This window comes from Bufo bufo, chromosome 5, assembly GCF_905171765.1.
Source record: "Bufo bufo chromosome 5, aBufBuf1.1, whole genome shotgun sequence".
NCBI classification, from domain to species: Eukaryota; Metazoa; Chordata; class Amphibia; order Anura; family Bufonidae; genus Bufo; species Bufo bufo.
In genome coordinates this window covers 440,555,847-440,581,416 of record NC_053393.1, presented here as the reverse complement: position 1 = coordinate 440,581,416, position 25,570 = coordinate 440,555,847, and the positions used below count along the sequence as shown (strand labels likewise).

The 25,570-nt window shown below is 47.1% G+C and overlaps 1 protein-coding gene across 1 annotated transcript in view; it reads left to right on the top strand.

Annotated features, from left to right (window-relative positions):
• WIPF3 (WAS/WASL interacting protein family member 3) overlaps positions 1-25,570 on the top strand; it is a 69,595-nt gene that overhangs the window by 5,223 nt on the left and 38,802 nt on the right. Inside the window, exon 2 of the mRNA XM_040433567.1 lies at positions 19,451-19,534. Coding sequence (XP_040289501.1) covers positions 19,475-19,534 — 60 coding nt within the window. The 5' untranslated portion in view covers positions 19,451-19,474. The remainder of the gene's footprint in view (positions 1-19,450; positions 19,535-25,570) is intronic.

The following is a 25,570-nucleotide window of genomic DNA, read 5'->3' as shown; positions in this document are numbered from 1 at the left end:
GAGACCCTAACGGCCCGGGGGTCATAAATTAAGGTTATATGGTCGGTTTATGTCTTCTGCGGCCCTGGCCCTGCCTGCAAGCTGCACTGCACATGGAGATGGCACTTGATCTCTCATAGCAGGCATTAGGGAATAATACAGGTCATCATGAGTCCCATCAGTATTATAGCCTCAGACAGTCTCGTGTCTCCCTGTTGCCCCCATACAGGAGCAGCAAGAAGACATTACTGTATGGGGGCCACAAGACATCATTATGCTGATTGTCCCATACAGTATTATGTCACCTTATGGCCCCCTTACAGTATAGTTCCTGAGTCCAGACAGTATAATGTCTCCTGGTGGCCCCATGCAGTATAGTGACTCTTGTAGCCCAGCGGCCAACCCATACCGTATATAATGTGTCCTTGTGCCCCGCTGCCTGCCCATACAGTATATCTCCTTGTGGCCCCCATACAGTATAATCTCTCTTTATGGCCCCCATACAGTATAATGTCTCCTTGTGGCCCCCATACAGTATAATCTCCTTGTGGCCCCCATACAGTATAATCTCTATTTATGGCCCCCATACCATACAGTATAATGTCTCCTTGTGGCCCCCATACAGTATAACATCTCCTTGTGGCCCCCATACAGTATAATGTCTCCTGGTGGCCCCCATACAGTATAATCTCCTTGTGGCCCCCATACAGTATAATCTTTGTGGCCCCCATACAGTATTCTCCTTGTGGCCCCCATACAGTATAATGTCTCATGGTGGCCCCATGCAGTATAGTGACTCTTGTAGCCCACTGCCTGCCCAGTGGCCAGCGCATACAGTGTGTAATGTCTCCATGTGGCCCACTGCCTGCCCAGCGACCAGCCCATACATTATAGTGACTCTTGTAGCCCACTGCCTGCCCAGCGACCAGCCCATACAGTATATAATGTGTCCTTGTGCCCTGCTGCCTGCCCATACAGTATAATATCTCCTTGTGGCCCCCACACAGTATAATGTCTCCTTGTGGCCCCCACACAGTATAATGTCTCCTTGTAGCCCCCACACAGTATAATGTTCTCCTTGTGGCCCCCACACAGTATAATGTCTCCTTGTAGTCCCCATACTGTATATCTCCCCGGGCCCCAAGTTTGTTTGTTCTTTTCTAAATGGGTATTTATCGCGATATATATCGTTATAGCGATAGATTTCTTAATATCGTTATCGTGGGAATATTTTTGATATCGCCCATCCCTATCCGGATCCCTGCACAGTCGCCGTTGCATCTCTCCGTTGTGCAGATCATCCGGCAGTGGGGGAACAGCCAGTGACGGGGATGAGTCTCCCTAGTGTCACATGCAGTGCTAGGGAGGCTCGTCCCCGGTGCGGCCTGCCATTGGCTGCTCCCCCCGTTGCCAAATGTTTTGATCTGAGGACAGGGAGATGCGGCGGCTGTGCAGGGATCCAGAGCGACGCGTGTGCAGGGGAGAAGGTGAGTGTAATGTATACAAGGGGCCCGGGCATTGGAGGGGTCATTATAGGGGTTAGATAACCCCTTTAATATAAAATAAATCATAAAATTAGGCCACATTTAGGAATCATAAATATGGACAGAATCCACTTCCACGCTGTATGTACAATATGTGAATCAGGGTTTTATTCCCCTTTCATAAACTAGGGGACAAAACAAAATAGAATTTTATAATCCACGGTGCAGATTCCGCTGTGAAAACCTGCAGCTTTCGCCCATTGATTGTCGTTGTAGAAGAATGGTGTTGGAATCCGTGTGCAGTCAGTCGCAGATTTCCTGTAGAAGTCTTCAGCGGAATTTGTGTTTGCAAATCTCAATGCGCGAATATATTCTTAAGGGCTCGTTCACATGAACGTATTTTGCGTTCCGTGTACGGGCCGTTTTCTGCATTCCGCATACGGAACCATTCATTTCAACGGGTCCGCAAAAGATTTGGACAGCACTCTGTGATCTGTCCGCATCCGTTGCTCCATTCCGTGGCCCTGCAACATTTTTGAGTCCTGTCCTATTCTTGTCCATTTTGCGGACAGGAATAGGCATTTCTATAATGGGCCTCCTGTTCCGTTCCGCAAATTGTGGAAGGCACACTACTGGTGGCTGAACCCCGCTCTTTCCAGCAGGACCAGCTCCCCATTCTCCTCCAGCAGATGATGTTGAGGAGAGAAGGACCAAGCCCGATCCTTTTGTTCTCTGGGGAGATAATTTCTTTACTGGTGACTGTTCGCACCCTGACTGACTAAGCCAGCGGACATTACTACGATTAAAGAGAATTGTCTGAAAGAAAAAAAGTACTCTGTGTTTAGGGTTTGTGCCATTAGAAATTATTATAATAAAGGGGTTGTCTCACTTCAGCAAATAGCATTTATTGTGTAGAGGGAGTTAATACAAGACACTAATCTATTGTTATTATTCATATTGTTTCCTTTGCTGGCTGGATTAATTTTTCCATCACGTTCTACATTGCTTGTTTCCATGGTTATTAGCCTCTCTGGATTGCAGGGCTGTGGTAACCATGGAAACGAGACATATATAATGTGATGGAAAAATGAATCCAGCCAGTAGCCTGGAAGCAATATGGATAATAACAATACATTAGTAAGTGCCTTGTATTAACTTTCTCTACATGATAAATGCTATTTGCAAAAGTGAGACAACCCCTTTAACCACCTCCTGTCCGCACGTTGACTATGCGCTTCCTGTTTCTGCCCGGCAGTCATGTGACCGCCAGTGCCGGGAGCGTGCAGGAGCTGTTGGGTCTTTCACAGACCTCGATCAGCCCTGCACTGAGGCTGTACAGCGCAGATCGGGTTGCCCGCTGTCAGAGACAGCAGGGCAACCCAGAGGGAAGGCAGGGACAGTTCCCATGTGTCCCTGCCTTCTAGATCGCTGCATACAAAATATAAAAAAATATAACATGTCCTATTCTTGTTCGCGCTTTGCGGACAAGAATAGGCATTTATATTAAAGGCTGTCCGTGCCGTTCCGCAAATTGCGTAACGGGCACGGACGCCATCCGTGTTTGGCGGATCCGCAATTTGCGGACCGCAAATACACCAAGGGCGTGTGCATGAGGCCTTAGTGAGCACTTCTCCTTTGCCGAGATAATCCATCCCACCTCACAGGTGTGGCATATCAAGGTGCTGATTAGACAGCATGAATATTGCACAGGTGTGCCTTACTGGGGGGAGGGTCAGAAAACCAGTCGGTATTTAGTGTGGCCACCATTTGCCTCACGCAGTGCAACACATCTCCGTCGCATAGAGTTGATCAGGTTGTTGATTGTGGCCTGTGCAATGTTGGTCCACTCCTCTTCAATAGCTGTGCGGAGTTGCAGAATATTGTCAGGAACTGGAACACGCTGTCGTATACGCCGATCCAGAGCATCCCAAACATGCTCAATGGGTGACATGTCCGCTGATTATGCTGGCCATGCAAGAACTGGGATGTTTTCAGCTTCCAGGTATTGTGTACAGATCCTTTCAATATGGGGCCGTGCATTATCATGCTGCAACATGAGGTGATGGTCGTGGATGGATGGCACAACAGTGGGCCTCAGGATCTCGTCACGGTATCTCTGTGCATTCAAAATGCCATCAATAAAATGCACCTGTGTTTGTTGTCCATAACATACGCCTGCCCATACCATAACCCCACCGCCACCATGGGCCACTCGATCCACAACGTTGACGTCAGCAAACCGCTCACCCACACGACGCCACACACGCTGTCTGCAATCTGCCCTGAACAGTGAAAACCGGGACTCATCCGTGAACAGAACTCCTCTCCAACATGCAAGACACCATCGAATGTGAGCATTTGCCCACTCAAATCGGTTACGACGACGAACTGCAGTCAGGTCCAGACCCTGATGAGGACGATGAGCATGCAGATGAGCTCCCCTCAGACGGTTTCTGACAGTTTGTGCAGAAATTCTTTGGTTATGCAAACCGATTGTAGCTGCAGCTGTCCGGGTGGCTGGTCTCAGACGATCATGGAGGTGAAAATGCAGGATGTGGAGGTCCTGGGCTGGTGTGGTTACACGTGGTCTGCGGTTGTGAGGCCGGTTGGATGTACTGCCAAATTCTCTGAAACGCCTTTGGAGACGGCTTATGGTAGAGAAATGAACATTCGTTGCACGGGCAACAGCCCTGGTAGACATTACTGCAGTCAGCATGCCAATTGCACGTTCCCTCAAACGTTGCGACATCTGTGGCATTGTGCTATGTGATCAAACTGCACATTTCAGAGTGGACTTTTATTGTGGGCAGTCTAAGGCACACCTGTGCAATATTCATGCTGTCTAATCAGCACCTTGATAGGCCACACCTGTGAGGTGGGATGGATTATCTCAGCAAAGGAGAAGTGCTCACGAAAACAGATTTACAGATTTTGAACAATATTTGAGAGTAATGGGTCTTTTGTGTATGTAGAAAATGTTCAGCTAATGCAAAATAGGAGCAAAACCGAAAGTGTTGCGTTTATATTTTTGCTCCGTGTACTCCCACAGAAGTTAACTTAAAGGTCTCATCTCAGACATTGCTAGGAGTCACCATCAATTTCAGATAGGTTCGGGTCCCACCTCTGGGACCTGCACCGATCTCCAGAATGGGACCCCCAAAGTGAAAGGGAGTGCACTGTGCATGCATTCACCGCTATGGGAGTTGCAAAATGACCGAGCGCTGGATCAGCTATCTCCAGCAGTAGCTGTACATGCACTGTGCTCTGTAAATTCACCGCTAAGGGACTTCTGAAAATAGCCAAGCGTGCCTGCTCGGCTATTTTTGGAACTCCCATAGAGGTGAATGGAGAGCATGTCACACATGCAGGGGGCATTCTCCTTCACTTTGAGGGCCCTGGTCTGGAGATAGGTGCGGATCTATGAGGTGGGACCCCTCCTATCTGACATGAGGAGCAGAGATCTGGTTTTTACGTTTCCGCAGGCTGCCGATGACAGGTGCGCTGATCTGCTCCTTTGTATACTCAGCTGTTCCAGCTGACAGGACCTACAAACAACATTTGTCATTGGAACGCTGCAGTGAATGGCAGAGATTTGCATGGTAGCCGGTAGGTTATATGGAGAGGTTCTTCTGTAAAGAGTTTGAGACTGGTCACATGCGGAGGCTCCACGGCCTCTTTTAGTGATGAACTTTCATAAATTGTTCAAAATTCCCATAATTTTCGCCTGAAAGTTGCTTAAGAGAAAACATCAAAACTATTGCTTCCAGTGGAAAGCATGGTATCAAGAAGAAGTCTGGGTGAAACTCTAGTACCCCCAGTGTATAATTTTCTGGGGAGGTCCGTGTGGTCAACATAATTTGACTGGACTGGTTCTGGTCAAGCAAATTGGTGTTTGTTTTTAGAACTTTGTCATTGAATATGTTCCTTGCCCGTTTCCCTTCTCTGGATATCATGTCTATGAGTTGTTAAGTCAGGGCTCGACAAATCCCAGGTCGCCATGGCGATCAGGAATTTTGTCCTGGCGCCTGGGTATTTGCCCTCACATGGCTGCCCCCCAGTAATCCGGGGCGCTCCCGTCACTCCGCCGCCTCTACGTGGACTTCTCAGACAGTCTGGCAGGGAAGGAGTTACCCGGATACGCCCCGCCCGCTCACTGGATGCTGCTCGTGGCTCAGGCCAGGTGGTGTGACCCACGGGCAGAGAGCAGGGTGGCATCGGGGGAGCGGAGGAGGTAGGTAGGACGCAGTGGTTCCGCATCATGTGGGCGTTCCTTCTCCCTGGCTGTAGCGCTGTCCAATCACAGCGCAGGGAGAAGGAACGCCCAGGAGAGAAGCTGATTTCTCCTCCCCATTGCTCCGATAGTAATTAGCATATGGAGCAGGAGTCGGTAATGGGGCATGGCGGGCGAAAGGAGCGGCGCCCAGGAATAATAGTAAGTGCTGGGACATCTCTGGGCACCGCTCTGTGTAGCCTGCTTTTCTGGACTCATATAAGGTCGTCTTTAACACATAATACAGGAGGCAGGTGTCGGCAGCAGAATCACATAGCCGACACCCTGCCTCAGGTGCGGCACCTGCCGCTGATCTGCTGCCAGTACCCGCCTCCTGTATTAAGGGTTAATTATCATTGGTGGCAGCGGCGCAGTGCTGCCCCCCCCCATTAAAATCATTGGTGGCACAGTGCGCCTACCCCTCTCAACCCCCCAGTATTAAAATAATTGGTGGCAGTGGCCACAGGGTCCCCTCCCCTTCTCATTGGTGGCAGTGGCCACAGGGTCCCCTCCCCTTCTCGTTGGTGGCAGTGGCCACAGGGTCCCCTCCGCTCCTCTTCATTGTTGGCAGTGGCAGCTTCTGATCGGAGCCCCAGCAGTGTAATCACAGGGCTCTGATCGGTTACCATGGCAGCCAGGACGCTACTGAAGCCCTGGCTGCCATGGTAATCTTCCTGCTGCTGTGTGCACAGGGCAGCAGCGAGAGTGTGAAGTCCTTTTCACCCTGATAGAGCTCTATTAGGGTGAATAGGACAAGGGATTAAAAGATCCCCAAAAATTTTTTAAAAACCCCACCAAAATATTAAGTATAAATCACCTCCTTTCCCAATTTCACATATAAAATATATAAACAAATAAATAAACATATCACATATTGCTACGTCTGAAAAGTCCAAGCTATTAAAATATAAAAAAAATCTGGCAACAACTCTACTCTGTACACTGCCACTGTATGTGTGTGCGGTACACTGCTGCTGTATATGTGTGTGCGATTTTGTACACTGCCACTGTATATGTGTATGCGATTCTGTACACTGCCACTGTATATGTGTGTGCGATTCTGTACACTGCCACTGTATATGTGTGTGCGCTTCTGTTAACTGCCACTGTATATGTGTGTGCGCTTCTGTTAACTGCCACTGTATATGTGTGTGCGCTTCTGTACACTGCCGCTGTATATGTGTGTGCGCTTCTGTACACTGCCGCTGTATATGTGTGTGCGCTTCTGTACACTGCCACTGTATATGTGTGTGCGCTTCTGTACACTGCCGCTGTATATGTGTGTGCGCTTCTGTACACTGCCGCTGTATATGTTGTTAATGCCCATGTTGTTTGGTTCTAGACTTCTTTATATGTTAATTTAAGAGGTGTTATTTTTGTCGCTGAAAATAAGGCTTTATAAGGTAAAAAAAATTATATCTTTTTTAGCTGGCTCCTAGATTCCAAGGAAATTTGTCAAGCCCTGTGTTAAGTCCATATGGCAATAGATAGATGCCAGTCACCGCACCGGGTGCTCCTGATATTCATCTGCTATCATGTAGGGAGTCATGAGCCTCTGCCTTCTGTCTATTGCATTTCCGCTTGTATTGCTGTACAGTTTTACAATGCGGAGTCTGTGCAGATAACTTCTTATATTATATGCTGCTTAACCACTTCCCATCTGGGCCCTTTGCCCCCTTCCTGACCAGGCCAAATTTTGCAAAACTGACATATCTCACTTTATGTGGTAATAACTTTAGAACGCCTTTATTTATCCAAGTCATTCAGAGATTGTTTTCTCGTGACACATTGTACTTCATGATAGTCATAAATTTGAGTCAAAATATTTCACCTTTATTTATGAAAAAATCCCAAATTTACCCAAAAATTTGAAAAATTCGCAATTTTCTAAATTTCAATTTCTCTGCTTTTAAAACAGAAAGTGATACCTCATAAAATATTTATTATTTAACATTCCCCATATGTCTACTTTATGTTGGCATCATTTTGGAAATGTCATTTTATTTTTTTAGGACGTTAGAAGGCTTAGAAGTTTAGAAGCAATTCTTCAAATTTTTAAGAAAATTGCCAAAACCCACTTTATAAGGACCAGTTCAGGTCTGAAGTCACTTTGTGGGGCCTACATAGTGGATACCCCCATAAATGACCCCATTGTAGAAACTACACCCCTCAAGGTATTCAAAACCGATTTTACAAACTTTGTTAACCCTTTAGGCGTTCCACAAGAATTAAAGGAAAATGGAGATCAAATTTGTAAATTTCACTTTTTTGGCAGATTTTCCATTTTAATCAATTTTTTTCTTTAACACATCGATGGTTAACAGCCAAACAAAACTCAATATTTATTACCCAGATTCTGCGGTTTACAGAAACACCCCACATGTGGTCGTAAACTGCTGTATGGGCACACGGCAGGGCGCAGAAGATAAGGAACTCCACATGGTTTTTAGATGCCATGTCCCATTTGAAGCCCCCTGATGCACCCTTACAGTAGAAACTCCCAAGAAGTGACCCCATTTTGGAAACTAGGGGATAAGGTGCCAGTTTTATTAGTACTATTTTTGGGTACATATGATTTTTTGATCATTCATTATAACACTTTATGGGGCAAGGTGACCAAAAAATTGGTTGTTTTAGCACAGTTTCTATTTATTTATTTTTACAGCGTTCACCTGAGGGGTTCAGTCAAGTGACATTTTTATAGAGCAGATTGTTACGGACGTGGCGATACCTAATATGTATACTTTTTCTCATTTATTAAAGTTTTACACAATAATAGCATTTTTGAAACCAAAAAATTATGTTTTAATGTGTCCATGTTCTGAGAGCTATAGTTTTTTTATTTTTTGAGAGATTTTCTTATGTAGGGGCTCATTTTTTGCGGGATGGGTGACGGTTTTATTGGTACTATTTTGTGGGACATACGCGTTTTTGATCACTTGGTGTTGCACCTTTTGTGATGCAAGGTGACAAAAATTGCTTGTTTTGACACAGTTTTTTTTTTTTTTTTTTTACGGTGTTTACCCGAGGGGTTAGGTCATGTGATATTTTTATAGAGCTGGTTTTTACGGACGCGGCAATACCTAATATGTATACTTTTTTTTATTTGTTTCACTTTAACCTTACTTGGGATTTTTTTTTTTTTTTACATGTGAAACTTTTTTTTATTTTATTTTTTCAACCCTTTATTTTTTATTTTTTTTATTTTACACTTTTCGTCCCCCATAAGGTCATACAAGACCTCTGGGGGACATTTACTTCACTTTTTTTTTTACACTGTTGATTTCTCCTGTAACTGGGGCTGACATAGTAGCCCCAGTTACAGGACAAATGCACCCCTAGAGAGGCTGTACAGCAGCAATCCTGCGCTGTACAGCCTCAGAGCAGGGCTGATCGAGGTCTCTGAGAGACCTCACACAGCTCCTGCACACTCCGGTCACGGTGGTCACATGACCGCCGGGCCGGAACAGGAAGCGCACAGCGCTTCCTGCTCTGCAGACACAGCGCTCGGTGAGCGCTGTGTCTGCAGCAATCGTGAAGGCAGGGACACCTGGGCACTGTCCCTGCCTTGTCTTAGGGTTGCCCTGCTGTCACTGACAGCGGGCAACCCGATCAGCAGCTGCACGATTAGCGTGCAGCTGCTATTTCTGACAGGACGTTTTAAAACGTGCTGTCAGAAATAGACGTCCACCCATAGGACGTTTATATCCTATAGGCGGACGTGAGGCGGTTAAAGAGGACCTTTCACCGATTCTTACCCTATGAACTAACTATACAGATATGTAGAGCGGCGCCCGGGGATCTCACTGCACTTACTATTATCCCCGGGCGCCGCTCCGTTCTCCTGCTATGCCCTCCGGTATCTCCGCTCACTAAGTTATAGTAGGCGGAGATACCAGTCCCTAAGTTATGGTAGGCGGAGTCTGCCCTAGCGCTGGCCAATCGCAGCGCAGAGCTCACAGCCTGGGAGGTTATTTTCTCCCAGGCTGTGAGCTCTGCAATGCGATTGGCCAGCGCTAGGGCAGACTCCGCCTACCATAACTTAGGGAACGGAGATACCGGAGGGCATAGCAGGAGAACGGAGCGGCGCCCGGGGATAATAGTAAGTGCAGAGAGATCCCCGGGCGCCGCTCCACATGTCTGTATAGTTAGTTCATTAGTTCATAGGGTAAGAATCGGTGAAAGGTCATCTTTAACACCAAATCGTACCCATATCCAACCTTCAGTGTGTTGGCAGAAGTGCATTGGGTATAAGACCCTTTTATCTTCTGGACTGTCTGTTTTCATTGGATATGGGATTCTGTAATAAATACAGATGTGGGCATTAAACCTACAGTAATATTGCAAACTCTGTCCATATTGCCGTCTGACAAAAGTCATGTGCATTTACGGCAAATGGCTGCTGGGAACCAACAGGTGAAAGGTTGCGTACCACACTGACGCTGGTAATGTGATACGTGGTAGGCAATTAAGAGTGCCGTATTTGTGTGAGGGGAGGCGGGGCGTTCACTATTTAAACCTGGCCCTCCTCCCCCCACTTGTCGGTTCGAACGATTTCGAATCGGCTTGTGGGTTGGTGCCAGAGAAGGGCATGCGTCACTGGAGGATCGGGGGATCGGCTGCGTCGAGCTCGTCGCTACGGTGATTAGGTAGGCAGGGTGGCTTGCACACCCGTCTCGCTATGTATAACATGTGGGGCTGCCGAGCGTGCCGCCGGTCCCCAGCTGCGCTGGAGACTGCCCGCACTCCCGATCGCTTCCGGCACCCCGAGACAGGCACCCCGATCCGCTCCAGGCCCTGCGCTAAGCACCCCCGCTCCCACATGCAGCGTCCCCCAGGCAGGCACCCCTCACCTGTGGCTCAGCAGCGACGGGTCACGACGTCCGCTCGCATACCCTGAGCATCGGTCACGCCGGCCGTCGGCTCCACGACGCAGCGTTATATATCACTCACTCCCGTATCAGAACGTTCCGCCGTAGAGGAAAACGCCGTCCGCTCACACAGGGGTCTATTCATTAGCTGCAATCAGTAAGCGGAGGTCCAGCTGCAGGATCAGGGGACGGAAGCCGAAACCTATAGGCGATTAATACGCCGCGGCTTTCCCTGTACAAATAGTCGATAGCGGTGGGCACGGGATGCAATGTTCCACATGGCGGAGCGCAAATCCCTCGCAGCCGATCCTGATGCACGTTCTCCTGGTAATTACAATTAGCGAGGCTGTGAAGGTGGACATGCTTATTCATGTCTAGGAATCCACTGCAGAATAAACTCGTCTTCTTTACTGCGCCAAACTCAGGCAAGACGAGATAAGCAGATACTCAGACATGTGCACTGTATAACAAGTTATGATTTCAATGGTTAATTCTAACCTAGAAGGGAATCACTGGCTTGCTGCGCTCCAGCAGGTCCTGGCTTGAGAGAGGGTGGGGGATGGTCGACACCTACAGGCCCATACTGGTACTGCAGTCTTGGTGCAGGGCTCCTCTGCTCAGGCACAGTGGCTAGGTACTAAGGCAGGAGTAAAAAAAAAAAAAAAAAAAAATATATATATTTAAAAAAATTTGGAATATGTTCAAGGATCAAATATAAAGAGGGCTTCAAGGAGGGGGGCTGGCCACGTCACTTTGCGCACGCAGCCGGGCCGCCCATAAGCCCATACGGTCAGTCAGGGGGTTGGTTCGGGCGCAGTCACAATAATCCGGTGGTTAGCTAGGGAGCGGTGGCATGAGTGAAGTGTCGCCCAGCTGGCGTGCGCTCACTCACACGTCTGTCCTTGGTTATTCAGGTTCACAGGTGGTGGGCTAACTTACGATACTGTGGGGTTCGTGGCTGTCATGGCCGCCAGGTGAGTCAGGGGTGGTGCATGCGGGGGCCAACCCCCTCTTTTCTCCTGCATAGGCTTGGGGGACAGGGGATGGTGGTTTATTATGTCCAGGCCTCTGGCGCATCTCTTACAGGGTGGCGCCTACAGTCGTGGCCTTTGGTGGGGGGGAAAAGAAAAAAAAAAAAGAAAAAATTATAATAATGGTATAGATAGGAATGTTGCTTTGCCAGGTCTGTCACGACTACAGACTCCTTATAAAGCCCTGCCACGACTGCAGGCATCAGTCTGTCACGACTACAGACCCGCTCTAAAGCCCTGCCACGACTGCAGGCAACAGTCTGTCACGACTACAGACCCGTTATAAAGCCCTGCCACGACTGCAGGCATCAGTCTGTCACGACTACAGACTCGTTATAAAGTCCTGCCACGACTGCAGGCATCAGTCTGTCACGACTACAGACCCGTTATAAAGCCCTGCCACGACTGCAGGCATCAGTCTGTCACGACTACAGACTCGTTATAAAGTCCTGCCACGACTGCAGGCATCAGTCTGTCACGACTACAGACCCGCTCTAAAGCCCTGCCACGACTGCAGGCACAAATCCGTTACGACTGCAGACTCATTATTAAGACCGGCCACGACTGCAGGCATTAGTCTCATGTCAACAGACTCATGAGGTAATACTACCACGTCTACAGGCGATGGTCCGTTACCGCTACTCTCGATGTAGGGTCCCCTCACGACTATAGGGGCTAGAAGAGATCCAGAAAAATAAAAATAAAAAATGGAGACAGCACGTCCAAAAAAGGTGCAGAAGGTGGAATTTATTCCGGGTGCAACGTTTCGGCTATGTTAGCCTTTTTTGAAAAAGGCTAACATAGCCGAAACGTTGCACCCGGAATAAATTCCACCTTCTGCACCTTTTTTGGACGTGCTGTCTCCATTTTTTATTTTTCTGGATCTCTTCAAACTGCTGTACTAGGGGCTTTTTACTACCCCTCCTGGAGACGAGCACCCGACACATCACCACTTAGGAGTGCTGTCCACCCACATTTTGACTATAGGGGCTAGTCGGTCACATCCACAGACTCGGTCGCACTCCCGTTAACTACAGGCACTGGGTGGGCATCTACGGGTAGTTGCGTCACGACTACGCACGTGGGTCAGCCACGGCCTGGGAGGTCAGCCTTCACGGTCACAGGTAGGTCCAGTTAGGCTTCAGTCTCCCAGCGGGTTCCAGTCACAATAACCAGCCCCTAGGTGAGGGGGGGCACTCCCGCACCGGCGCACAATGCCAGGGAGCTGTGCGGCTCCTCACGCGGCACACGGTTCAAACCAGCGGGGGCCGGGGCCCACGGTAAAGAAAGGGCTCCCTCTGATCCGGTGCACATTGCCAGGGAGTGGCGCTGCTTCCCACGCGGTACGAGTGTCCAGCCGGCGGTGGGTCGGCCCTCCCGCACTGGTGCATTCTGCCAGGGAGCAGCGTGAGCTCCCCACGCGGCTGGGGGGTAAGGCTCCTCATCTTCAATAAAGTCTGGCACGGGCCGCCGTGCCGTTAGGTAGGCAGGGATCAGGGGAAGGAGTACTAGGCTCGGTCAGGGGGAGCAGATCATAGGCGGTGGCTGGCTTCCTGCTGCCGGCCGTACATTAGGTTCCAAGGGGGTTATTTAGGCACAAGATGTTAGTTAGTCCGTGCAGGTGATCTGCGTTATACCATGCTCTTCATGCTCGTACTCAGAGCTGTGCCCATACGGGAGCTGCTTAAGTGGTTGATAGTGAAAAAAAAAAAAAAAAAAAGTATGTGTATATATATATATATATATATATATATATAAAATAAATAAATTATATATACATTTTTGAGTCTCTCACGCATGGCTTCTCCGTGTTAGTTTTACACATACAGATCTGCCATTAGAGTCTCTCACGCATGGCTTCTCCGTGTGAGTTTTACACATATGACTCCGCCATTAGTCTCTCACGCATGGCTTCTCCGTTTTAGGTTTACACATATGACTCCACCATTAGTCTCTCACGCATGGCTGCTCCGTTTTAGGTTCACACATATGTCTCCGCCATTAGAGTCTCACGCATGGCTGCTCCGTTTTAGGTTACACATATGTCTCCGCCATTAGAGTCTCTCACACATGGCTTCCCCGTTTTAGGTTACACATATGACTCCGCCATTAGAGTCTCTCACGCATGGCTTCTCCGTTTTAGGTTTACACATAGGACTCCGCCATTAGAGTCTCTCACGCATGGCTTCTCCGTTTTAGGTTACACATATGACTCCGCCATTAGAGTCTCTCACGCATGGTTTCTCCGTTTTAGGTTACACATATGACTCCGCCATCTGAGTCTCTCACGCATGGCTTCTCCGTTTTAGTTTTACACATATGACTCCGCCATTAGAGTCCCTCACGCAGAGCTTCTCCGTTTTAGTTTTACACATATGACTCCGCCATTAGAGTCTCTCACGCATGGCTTCTCCGTTTTAGGTTTACACATATGACTCCGCCATTAGAGTCTCTCACGCATGGCTTCTCCGTTTTAGGTTTACACATAGGACTCCGCCATTAGAGTCTCTCACGCATGGCTTCTCCGTTTTAGGTTACACATATGACTCCGCCATTAGAGTCTCTCACGCATGGCTTCTCCGTTTTAGGTTTACACATAGGACTCCGCCATTAGAGTCTCTCACGCATGGCTTCTCCGTTTTAGGTTACACATATGACTCCGCCATTAGAGTCTCTCACGCATGGTTTCTCCGTTTTAGGTTACACATATGACTCCGCCATTAGAGTCTCTCACGCATGGTTTCTCCGTTTTAGGTTACACATATGACTCCGCCATCTGAGTCTCTCACGCATGGCTTCTCCGTTTTAGGTTTACACATAGGACTCCGCCATTAGAGTCTCTCACGCATGGCTTCTCCGTTTTAGGTTACACATATGACTCCGCCATTAGAGTCTCTCACGCATGGCTTCTCCGTTTTAGGTTTACACATAGGACTCCGCCATTAGAGTCTCTCACGCATGGCTTCTCCGTTTTAGGTTACACATATGACTCCGCCATTAGAGTCTCTCACGCATGGTTTCTCCGTTTTAGGTTACACATATGACTCCGCCATTAGAGTCTCTCACGCATGGTTTCTCCGTTTTAGGTTACACATATGACTCCGCCATCTGAGTCTCTCACGCATGGCTTCTCCGTTTTAGTTTTACACATATGACTCCGCCATTAGAGTCTCTCACACATGGAGATTAAAAAATAAATAAATAAAAAAAAAAAAAAAAAAAATTCCTCACCAGGCCCAGCTGTGCTGGGACTAGTCTCCCATCTCACCATAGCTAAGAGACTGATGGCCAATTCCTTGGCCAGTAATACTCTGAGGGCTTACAAGACAGCTTGGCACCTGTTTCAGAGATATGAGAACACCTACCCGGCCGCTGGCCGGGGACCTATCACTCACCTATTGGGCTTCGTCTGGGTTTTGCCACTCTCAATTAAACCTGTCCTATAGCATTGTTAACTATACATGGCAGGTATTCAGCACCATTGGTACAGGCTACATCCGGACCTACCGTCACTCTTCTCCGCCCACCCGATCAAAGCGGCGTTGAAGGGTTTGCGCAAGATGTCTGTTGTGAAACGACATGGGCGTCAGCCATTTACCGGTAGCTTGTTCAGGCCGTGACAGGCAAACTGCAGGGGCAAACCGTTCGGGCCGCAGGTTAGCGCTCTGGTAGAAACAGCCTTGTACCTGGCTTTCCATGGATTCCTCAGGTCAGGCGAGCTCATGGGCACCAATACGCTGGCTGGGTGCCTGCGGAAAGGTCAGCTCATCCGGCGCGGGTCCATCTATGTCCTCACCTTGGCCTCGTCCAAGACGTCACGGCCGGGGCAACCAGTGGCGGTCAGATACTTTCCCACGGACAGCAGATGGTGTCCGGTGCAGGCCTTGGAGGCTGGGCTGCGTAGTATTTAGTCCAAGCGGCATGTTCTCCCGTACTCGAACTAGGCAATGCCCGGCTAACCACCGCGGCCTTTCTTACGTACTTTCAGGTTAGTTGACAGGTCCAGGGGTCGGTCCTCGCTGGATCACAGGACATTCCTTCCGCATGGGCGCGGCAGCGGCGGCGTCCATGCATAAGGTGCCAGTACATGTCATCAAACGGTTGGGTCGTCGCAGTTCCGTGTGTTCCATACGTAATATCCCGGATCCTTATACGAAATATCATTGGCTTTCGAGTTTTGGTCTGTAGTTTCTGTTATCAAGTTTTCTAACTCCTATGCATGGTTCTTTTGGCCCCTTTAGGCTACCCTTCGATAAGCAGTTCCGGCATAACTCTGCTGCTTCTAGGTTGGGGGGGTGGAGTATAGGCGTAGGTAGGGGACCCTCTCAGCATGAGCCGATCCGAGCACAAGTGGTAGGCAATTAAGAGTGCCGTATTTGTGTGAGGGGAGGCGGGGCGTTCACTATTTAAACCTGGCCCTCCTCCCCCCACTTGTCGGTTCGAACGATTTCAACCCACCCAGGAGCCCTCCCTTCTTTCAGGTCTCATTATTGGGGTAGCCCCCTTTAGGCTACCCTTCGATAAGCAGTTCCGGCATAACTCTGCTGCTTCTAGGTTGGGGGGGTGGAGTATAGGCGTAGGTAGGGGACCCTCTCAGCATGAGCCGATCCGAGCACAACTGCATTTAAATATAATAAATCACAGCATTTTGCCTTCAAGAATGATATTACACGGTTTTCACATTGGAGGAATGACTGTAAAGATAAGCAACATATCATTTATGATAATTGCCGCACACAGCTCTGTAATTTATGGTAACCCTGCCCATACTTTGCCTGCAGCAGATATGTAGATTGATGAGTTATATTGGATTATCTGGTCTTGTGAAATTCATTTGTGTAAATCCGTGCTTAGTGAACCCGACCCTTGTCTAAAAAATGATGACAGTGGTTTGTGTAGTTCCGCTGTACCTCTTAGTGGTAATACATTACCTGTCTCCGGCGTCCTTCTCTGCACCAGCTCGCCAGTCTTCCTGCCGCTGCTAGTCTCCGGACTACAGTGGTGACGTGCAGGAATACGGCACACGACCGCTGCAGGACTGGAATGGTGCCGGAGAAAGAGGTAAGTATGCCATTATGTTTATTTGACACTATTCAGGGATTTTTAATTATCTCCGACAACCACATTAAAGGTGTTGTGCAAGAATGGGAGAGGGGTTGGAACCCCCACCCCCAATTTGTCCGGACCTGTATAGGACAGATGACTTACCTGCTTCCTGGTGCTGGCTCCCCACTCCTTCTCATGCAGGAGTGCAATGCTCTGCAGGGGCTCCCACGATGTCAACATCCGGCTTGACATTGTCACAGCCAATCACTGGCCACAGGGGAGATTGGCTCCCATTAGGTCGTGACAAATGGTCATATGCCTCCAGGGGATCTGGTCTCCACCACGGCCAGTGATTGGCTGCAACAATGTAAAACCGGATGCAGGCCTGTAGAAGAAGGTGCGGGGGAAGCAGGTAAGTCTTTTTTCCTGTACAGGTCTGGATGAATAGGAAGGTTTCCCAAAACCACCCCTCCCCCATTTTTTTTACAACCCCTCTAAGGGGCATCTGTAAGCAGATTTGTACCTATCAAACTGGCTGACCTGTTACATGTGGTCTTGGCAGCTGAAGGCATCTGTGTTGGTCCCATGTTCATATGTGTCCGCATTGCTGAGAAAAAATAAGTTTTAATAAATGCAAATGAGCCTCCAGGAGCAACGGGGGCGTTACCGTTACACCTAGAGGCTCTGCTCTCTCTGCAACTGCTGCACCCTCTGTACTTTAAACAACAAAGCCAGGCATTGTGAACATGATAACACCTGTCCCTGTCAATCACAGTGGAGACGGCGCAGCCGTTGCAGAGAGAGCAGAGCGTCTAGGTGTAATGGCAACGCCTCCGTTGCTCCTAGAGGCTTAATTGCATATATTAAAACTTAGTTTTTCTCAGCAATACAGGCTCATATGAACATGGGACCAACACAGATGCCTTCAGCTGCCAAGTGCACATGGAACATGGCTGACAGATGCCCTTTAAGAGATTTTTTTTTTTATAACGAAAGTTGTCGACCATCTTATTAACATACTGGGCTAGGGCAGCAAACTGATTCTTTTGCCCATGGATAGAGGAAAGCTTAGGTAGATAGGAGACGTTCTGTAGGAGCAGCCTCATTCTATGGATACTGGAAAGTCCCCCATGCAATAACTATGAACCACAGACAGATTGTCTCTTGAGCGGCATCACCTTGAAATGCACTTGGTAAATATAGAGTTCCTATTCCTGGTTTGTTGACTTGGGAACAGTGGCCTCATGCTAGTCATTATGTAATGCTTCCATCTTGTATTGTCTCTACTTTGCTTTATTGTATTACTTGCCCTTTGAGATGGCAGCCGTGCTGCAAGGTGCTTTATCTAATGCATACATTTCACGGTCCATTGGAAGAGGGACTTAACACCGTTCATGGGACGGATGGGTGGAAGGTGGATGAGATGTGAAATACTGGAGCACTTGTGGGAAGGATGTGGATGGCAGTAAGCACCACTGAAAACCATACAGCTAGGGTGATTGCACATATCCCTTTTTTTTTTAGCACCACATTTTTCGTTCAGGGTTTATTTTTTTTCTATTTTTTCTTTTTTGTTGTTGTTACATATTGGCCAGAGGGAACTTCTAAAACACCATACAAACATTGCATTTTTTTATAGTGGGGTTTTAACACATAGTCTTCTCTATAGGGAAAAAAAAGTCTGAAATGCATGTAATTAAAATGTTATGTGACTAAAAAACATCACCCTAAAAACCGCTGGTAAAAAAAAAATGCATGAAATTCATAAAACCTGATGTAGAAGCACCCAAAGCTCTACTATTTTGTGATCCGATAGGAAATGTTGCGTCGACTTTCCAATGCTAATCAATTCCAACATTAAAAAGGGACTTTTTCAAAAGTAGTGAACTATGACAGAATCCCGTCTGAAACACTAGTAGTTTTATAAATTGTACTGCTCTTCAAAGGGTTGGTCTGTATGACTGCTGCAGCCAATGACGGGCCTCTGTGGTACTGCTGAAGCCAGTGATTGGCAATTGCATTAGTCATGTGGATATATAGGATGTCATCAAAGACAAAGGGGGACCACCGGAGCAGTGGCGCTGAAGCAGGAGGGAATTTTAGGGTTATGGGCATTTTTCTTGTATTTTACTCATTTGGGGCTAAAAATTATTTTTTCAATTGGTCTTTCTTAAAAATGTTCAGCCCTTTTCCCAGCTGTGTATTTGAAGAGTTGCAGACTTTCCTGTTAGATAACTGATGTGAAGCCCTTATTTCTGAATTCCTGACATCTCATAAACACTCATTATAGCTCAAGTCTAATGAAACATAAGAATATGGCTTAAATAAGTGCTTATGTTTGATATGTCCGGAATTCAGAGATAAAGGCTTCACATGAGCCATCAGATTAGTTCCCTGACGGGACTCAAAGCTTGCAAATACATAGAAGCTCATTTGGGAAAATGGCTGAAAATGTTTAATAAAGACCAAATGAAAAATGAATATTGACCCAAAATGAGTAGAATGCAATAAAACATTGCCCCCAAAGATGTCTAGAGATGTATGTAATGGTAATTTGTATTATTTATCACATTGGCTGCTACATTTTTTAAATTCCTAAACACCAGGTCACCTCCACAGTTTCCGCTCTCCCAGACTCTGCGTTTTCAAGATGTACTGACTATGTAAATGCTGTACACAGATACGTGGGACGCTAACTAAATGTATTTAGGTTTCTAGGATGTTAGTAATGAATACTGTAATAATATATGCTCTGGCATTATCTTCTAGGGGTGACGAGCAGTAATCTGAGCCATGTCGGGGCCTCCGGCACCACCACCACCTGCACCCCCTCCACCACCCGCTTTCTCCCAGGTATAGTATTCTCATCTTCTGCAGAAGGATGACGCTGTCTGTTATGTATATTCCTGAGTAATCTTTAGATAACCTGTAGAAATACAGACAATATAAGATAGTTGGAATAATTTGTGGTATCAGGTGATGTTTTATTTCCTTGACTAAACAGCCTGCAGTCTAAACCAGTATAGGACCACACAAACCAGTGCCTTGTGAGACGTGTGACGGTTTAGCAATACAGTCCAGCATCGATTTAGATGGCTGTGATAGATACCACAACTGGATACTGCTTGGAGCTACGTGTACTTGCTCTGTTTTCTCTGTCAGTGTCCCTGTTGGTGAACTATGACCTCTGGCGATCAGATGTTATTAAAGTTGCCGGTGTTGCCTCCACATTTTCCCGTAATCTCGCTATAGTATTACTTGGCTATGACTAAGATCACATCTGATCGAAATGCGTAAGCTAAAATAACTGAAATTGTAACCTTTAGGGTCCATTCACACGTCCGCAATTTCGTTCCGCATTTTGCGGAACGGAATTACGGACCCATTAATTTCTATGGGACCTGGAATTGCGGATCCGCACTTCCGGGTCCGCAATTCCGATCCCGAAAAATATAGAACATGTCCTATTCTTGTCCGCAATTGCGGACAAGAAAAGGCATTTTCTATTAAGTGCCGGCGATGTGTGGACCGCAAAATGCGGAACGCACATCGCCGATGTCCGTGTTTTGCGGATCCACACACACGGATGTGTGAATGTAGCCTAAAATGATGTCTTTGGAGTAAAGACTTGAAGATTTTTTCAGACCGCTTGCTGATCTGCTTTTATGTTTGCTACATGGTTGTGTCTAGTCCTCCGGCGTGAAATACCTCCCTCCTAGGACGTATGCCCTAGTGCAGTGATGGCGAACTTTTTAGAGACCGAGTGTCTAAACTGCAACTCAAAACCCACTTTTTTATTGCCAAGTGCCAACACATCAATTTAACCTGAATACCAATATAGTATATCTTCATTTAGCTATAACAGCCTGCCTACATTCAGTGCGCTGCCTGTGCCGTTCATAGGAATGGCAGGAAAAGTCTAAGGTATATTGGCACGCCTTAGAGTTTTTCCAGGGCATGGTTGCGCACAGAGAGAGCTCTGAGTGACCCCTCTTAGACCTGTGCCATAGGTTCGCCACCACTGCCCTAGTGTCTTTGCAGAACCCCACTTATACCTGGATGTTTTTGAAATGCAAAAGCCATAATTTCATAATTCCATGCACTGTGACTTCTCACTTCTGGCTCATGTTCCCCTTTTAACATTGTATGATTTAGATAGAAGCATTTCCAGCCATTTAGTCAATGCATATGGGGTGCAGTATTTTCGATTTAAAGGAGCATATAGAAATCTTTAGGATGTGGCATCATTTCAAATTTGTAAGAAAATGTTGAATGAGTTGAGTATCTTTAAGGATTTTTGTAGATTGTTGCAATAAACAAAAGCTGACCACACATGATGAGATGTGTAATTGACATCTATATCCACTATATGGACACTCCAAGTATTGGGACACACCTCTTAATCATTGAGTTTCACTCACTCCCATTTCCACGGGTGTATAACATCAAGCACCTAACCATGCAGTCTGCTTTTAGGCTGGGGCTACACGGCAGTCTTGGCCACAGGACTCTTTGCTCAACCAAAGATCACTGTATAGCACTGCAGCCACTGAACTGAATGAGGTCGCAGTGTGACCCACAGCGAACGTGATGCCAAAATCCAGCAGTGTCTGATTTGTCTGAGAATCTGGGGTAGCAGTCGCAACTGCTTGTGAGTCACACTACAACCCCATTCAGTTCAATGGCCGCAGTGTTGCAAAGCGATCCTTGGTTTCGCAACAGATGTCGAGGCCTAGATTGCTGTGTAGACCCAGCCTTACAAACATTTGTGAAAGATTGGGTTGTTCTAAAGAGCTCACCGAATTCCAGCGTGGTATTGTAATAGGATGCCACCACTGCAAGTCGGTTTGTGTAATCTCTTCTTCCTCTTAGATCAGGGATGCCCAAGCGGCGGCCCTCCAGCTGTTGCAAAACTACAACTGTCAGCATGCCTGCACAGCCTACAGCAGGGATGGCCAACCTGAGGCTCTCCAGCTGTTGCAAAACTACAACTCCCAGCATGCCCAGACTGCCTACAACAGGGCATGGTGGGAGTTGTAGTTTTAGAACAGCTGGAGAGCCACAGGATGGCCATCCCTGGCCTACAGCTATCAGCCTACAGCAGAGCATGGTGGGAGTTGTAGGTTTACAACAGCTGGAGGGCCGCAGGTTGAGCATCCTTGTCCTAGATATTCCACCATCAACTGTGAGTGGTATTATTACAAAGTGGAAGCGTTGAGGAACCACAGCAACTAAACCACAGAGTAGCAGACCACGTAAAGTCACAGAGCGGGTAGTGCATAGTGAATAGAAGTCGCAAACTCTCTGCTGACCAAACCTCATCGGTCACTAACATGAGCACACCGACTGTGTGCCGATACCTTCATGGCAGGGGTTTCCATGGCTGAGCAGCTGCATGCAAGCCTTACATCACCAAGCACAATGCCAAGTGTCAGACGGAGATGTGTAATGCACACCACCACTGAGCTCTGGCTGCATTGTGCCAACGAGTTTAAGGCTACTTTCACACTGGCGTTTTGGCTTTCCGTTTGTGAGATACTTTCAGGGCTCTCATAAGTGGTCCAAAACGGATTTGCCCTAATGCATTCTGAATGGATAAGGATCCGCTCAGGATGCATCAGTTTGGCTCCGTTCCGTTCGGACACCAAAACGCTGCTTGTAATGGCTACAGAATGGGATGTCATAAAAGCTCCTGTAGGTGGAATGTGTGGGTGTCCCAGTACTTTTGTCCACATCGTGTATGAGACCGCCTTCTCCACTGTTGGGGGGTCTATTAGAAATGGGAAGGAGAGGTTAGTAGAAACGTGATTATCCAACCTGTAGTGTGGATGTAACACATATGCTGGGATAAGCTCCTAGTGTATCGTTTACCATATCTTTAGACCCCAGTTCATGAGGCAGGGGCCCAAAGAGAGCCCTTTAGGCTTTTGTTGGGCCAATATATTTCAGTATAACTTTATTCTTTTGCTGGATAGAATAGTGTAGTAACAATGCTATTCTATCCAAAGGCATCCTGCAAAAAATGTATATGAATGATATTTTAACATGGGATCCTAGGGGCGATACATGCCTGCAGCTGAAAGTGTACATTGGGAAACTGTCCTAATGTATGCCTCCAACATGCAATGCAAAACAGTCTGCACTAAATAACATCACAGAATATCAGGAAATATATGGGAAACTCATTTACATTGATCTTTTTCTCGTATTATAATCAATAGAAGTGATATTCCTTTTATAGCCTTCAAGAACACTGATAGATGACAGCTGGCTACCCCAGTCCACCCTTCTTGTCATGTAGCAGAGGTATGTGACAGCTGGCTACCCCAGTCCACCCTTCTTGTCATGTAGCAGAGGTATGTGACAGCTGGCTACCCCAGTCCACCCTTCTTGTCATGTAGCAGAGGTATGTGACAGCTGGCTACCCCAGTCCACCCTTCTTGTCATGTAGCAGAGGTATGTGACAGCTGGCTACCCCAGTCCACCCTTCTTGTCATGTAGCAGAGGTATGTGACAGCTGGCTGCAGTTGCTGCTCCCCCAGTTGTCTTGTGCTGGTGACCTCGGAGCACATACTGTTTTTCTTGCTGGGGTGTCGGCACAGTTGTCCCATTAGCACACAATGCACAGCTGTCCACTAGGGCACATGGAAAACTAATTCTGATCATAAGTATCCTCTTGGCGTTTGGATGTCATGTATAGTATAGCATAAGGTCTTGCATTTGTCCCACATGGCGACACTTTCAATCCATTAGAAACAGTAACCCTTTAAGCCTCCATTAGGATCTGTGTTAGAATATTTACAAGAAACCAGTGGTTAAAGAGGGGGTGTCACCTCTCCTGACTTGTCTATTTAAGTGAAAAATTGTATTCCAATGACAATTCTGGAGCATATTTCCTTATGACTCTATGTGGTTTTGCCCCTCTGTTATTCATATGAGAAGTTTATGACTTAATATAGGGAACCTGTCATCAACTTTATGCCGACCGTACTGAGGGCAGTATAAAGTAGTGACAGAAATGCTGATTTCAGCGGTGTGTCACTCATGAGCTAAAAGTAAGTGGTTGCTGAGAACCAGCATCATAACCATTGCAGCCCAGGCCTGGAAAAGAGTCAGATCTACCTGAGAAGAGTCCTGGTTATACATAATCTCCTGCTCTCTCACCCATCTGCTGATGATTGTCAGTTCTCTCCTAGAGAGAAAGGGAGAAAACTAGGTAGAAGACGGTCAGTCATCAGCAGGTGGGCAGGGAGAGCAGGAATTCATGAATAACCAGGACTCTTCTCAGGTGGCCGGGACTCTTTTCCAGGCCCAGTCTGCAATGATTGTGATGCTGGTTCTCAGCAACCACCTACTTTTAACTTATAAATGACAGACCGCTAAAATCAACTCACCTGTCTCTACTTTATACTGCCGTTAGTATGGACAACATAAAGGTGATGACAGGTTCCCTTTAATTGCCAGCTGGGTGTTACCAGTTGGTGATATGTCATTGCTCAGTCTGCAGCTGGTAGCACTGATTGGACAGTGTCATTCTGTCCGGGTGCACACACCCAAATAGTAACCCCCTGTTGCCATTTTTTTTCTAGTAGGAATAATAGAGGAACTGCACAACATAGTCATAAAAATAGATACTCCAGAATTCCTATTACACAGGAACACAAGTAGTCACTAAAATAGACATATCTGGAGAGGCAGCGGGTCCTGTTTATCTGTAAACTAAATGAAAGTTATTTCTGACTAGTTGATCTGATTCAGCGTCAATTTGCACCTGAATAAGTACTGCTGATGCTCCTTTCAGTCCACCCCAATGTAATATGGGCCTGTATGTAGCTTTAGTTTATTGTATGATGGGGTTAAATGCTGTTTATAATTAAATAGCTTTAACTCCAGACTAGGGTTGTTTCGGGTATCGAACTTTCGATACCCAGCCGATACTTTTGCCTTTTATCGATACTAGTATCAGAGAATATGGATCGCGCTGCTCTCAGCGCACTCCATGTTCTCTCAGCAGCACGGGGAGAAGGAAGCAGTCTCTCCCTCCCCCTGTGCCGCTGCCACCAATGAGGAGAGGGAGGAGAGGAGGGGCTGTGGCCACTGCGCCACCAATGATAACTAACGTTTAATACATTACAAATACAAGCGTCAGAAACACATTGCCGGCACCCTGCCTCTGACAGGGTGCCGCACCTGAGGGGTTAACTGCTGCTGATCACAGCGCCCTGTCAGAGGTCGGGTGCCGGCAATGTGTTTCTGCCGCCGGCTGTATTTGTATATTAAACGTTAATTATCATTGGTGGCGTAATGCGCCCCCCCCTCCCCACAGTATTAAAATCATTGGTGCAGTGGCCACAGAGTCCCCTCACTTCCTCTCATTGGCAGCAGTGGCAGTTTCTGATCGGAGCCCCAGCAGTGTAATAATGGGGCTCCGATCGGTTACCATGGCAGCCAGGATGCTACTGAAGCCCTGGCTGCCATAGTCAGCTCCCTGTTGCTGTGTGCACTATGCACAGGGCAGCAGGGAGTGTATAAGATCCTATTCACCCTAATAGAGATCTATTAGGGTGATTAGGACAAGGGATTAAAATATTCCAGGTTCTACCTAAGGGGGGGAAATAGTTATTAAATAAACTGTAAAAAAAAAAAAAGTTAAAAAAATACACCAATTGTATAAATCCCAATTTTACATATAAAATATATAAACAATAAATAAATAAAATATTACATATCGCCACGTCTGAAAAGTCCAAAATATTAAAATATTAAAAAATCTCTCTTATGCGGTGAACACTGTAAAAGAAAAGAAAAACTGTGCGATTTGCCTTTTTTTTTTTGTCACCTTGTCCCCCCAAGAAATAGGATAGGACTGTTCTATTATGGGCCGGATGT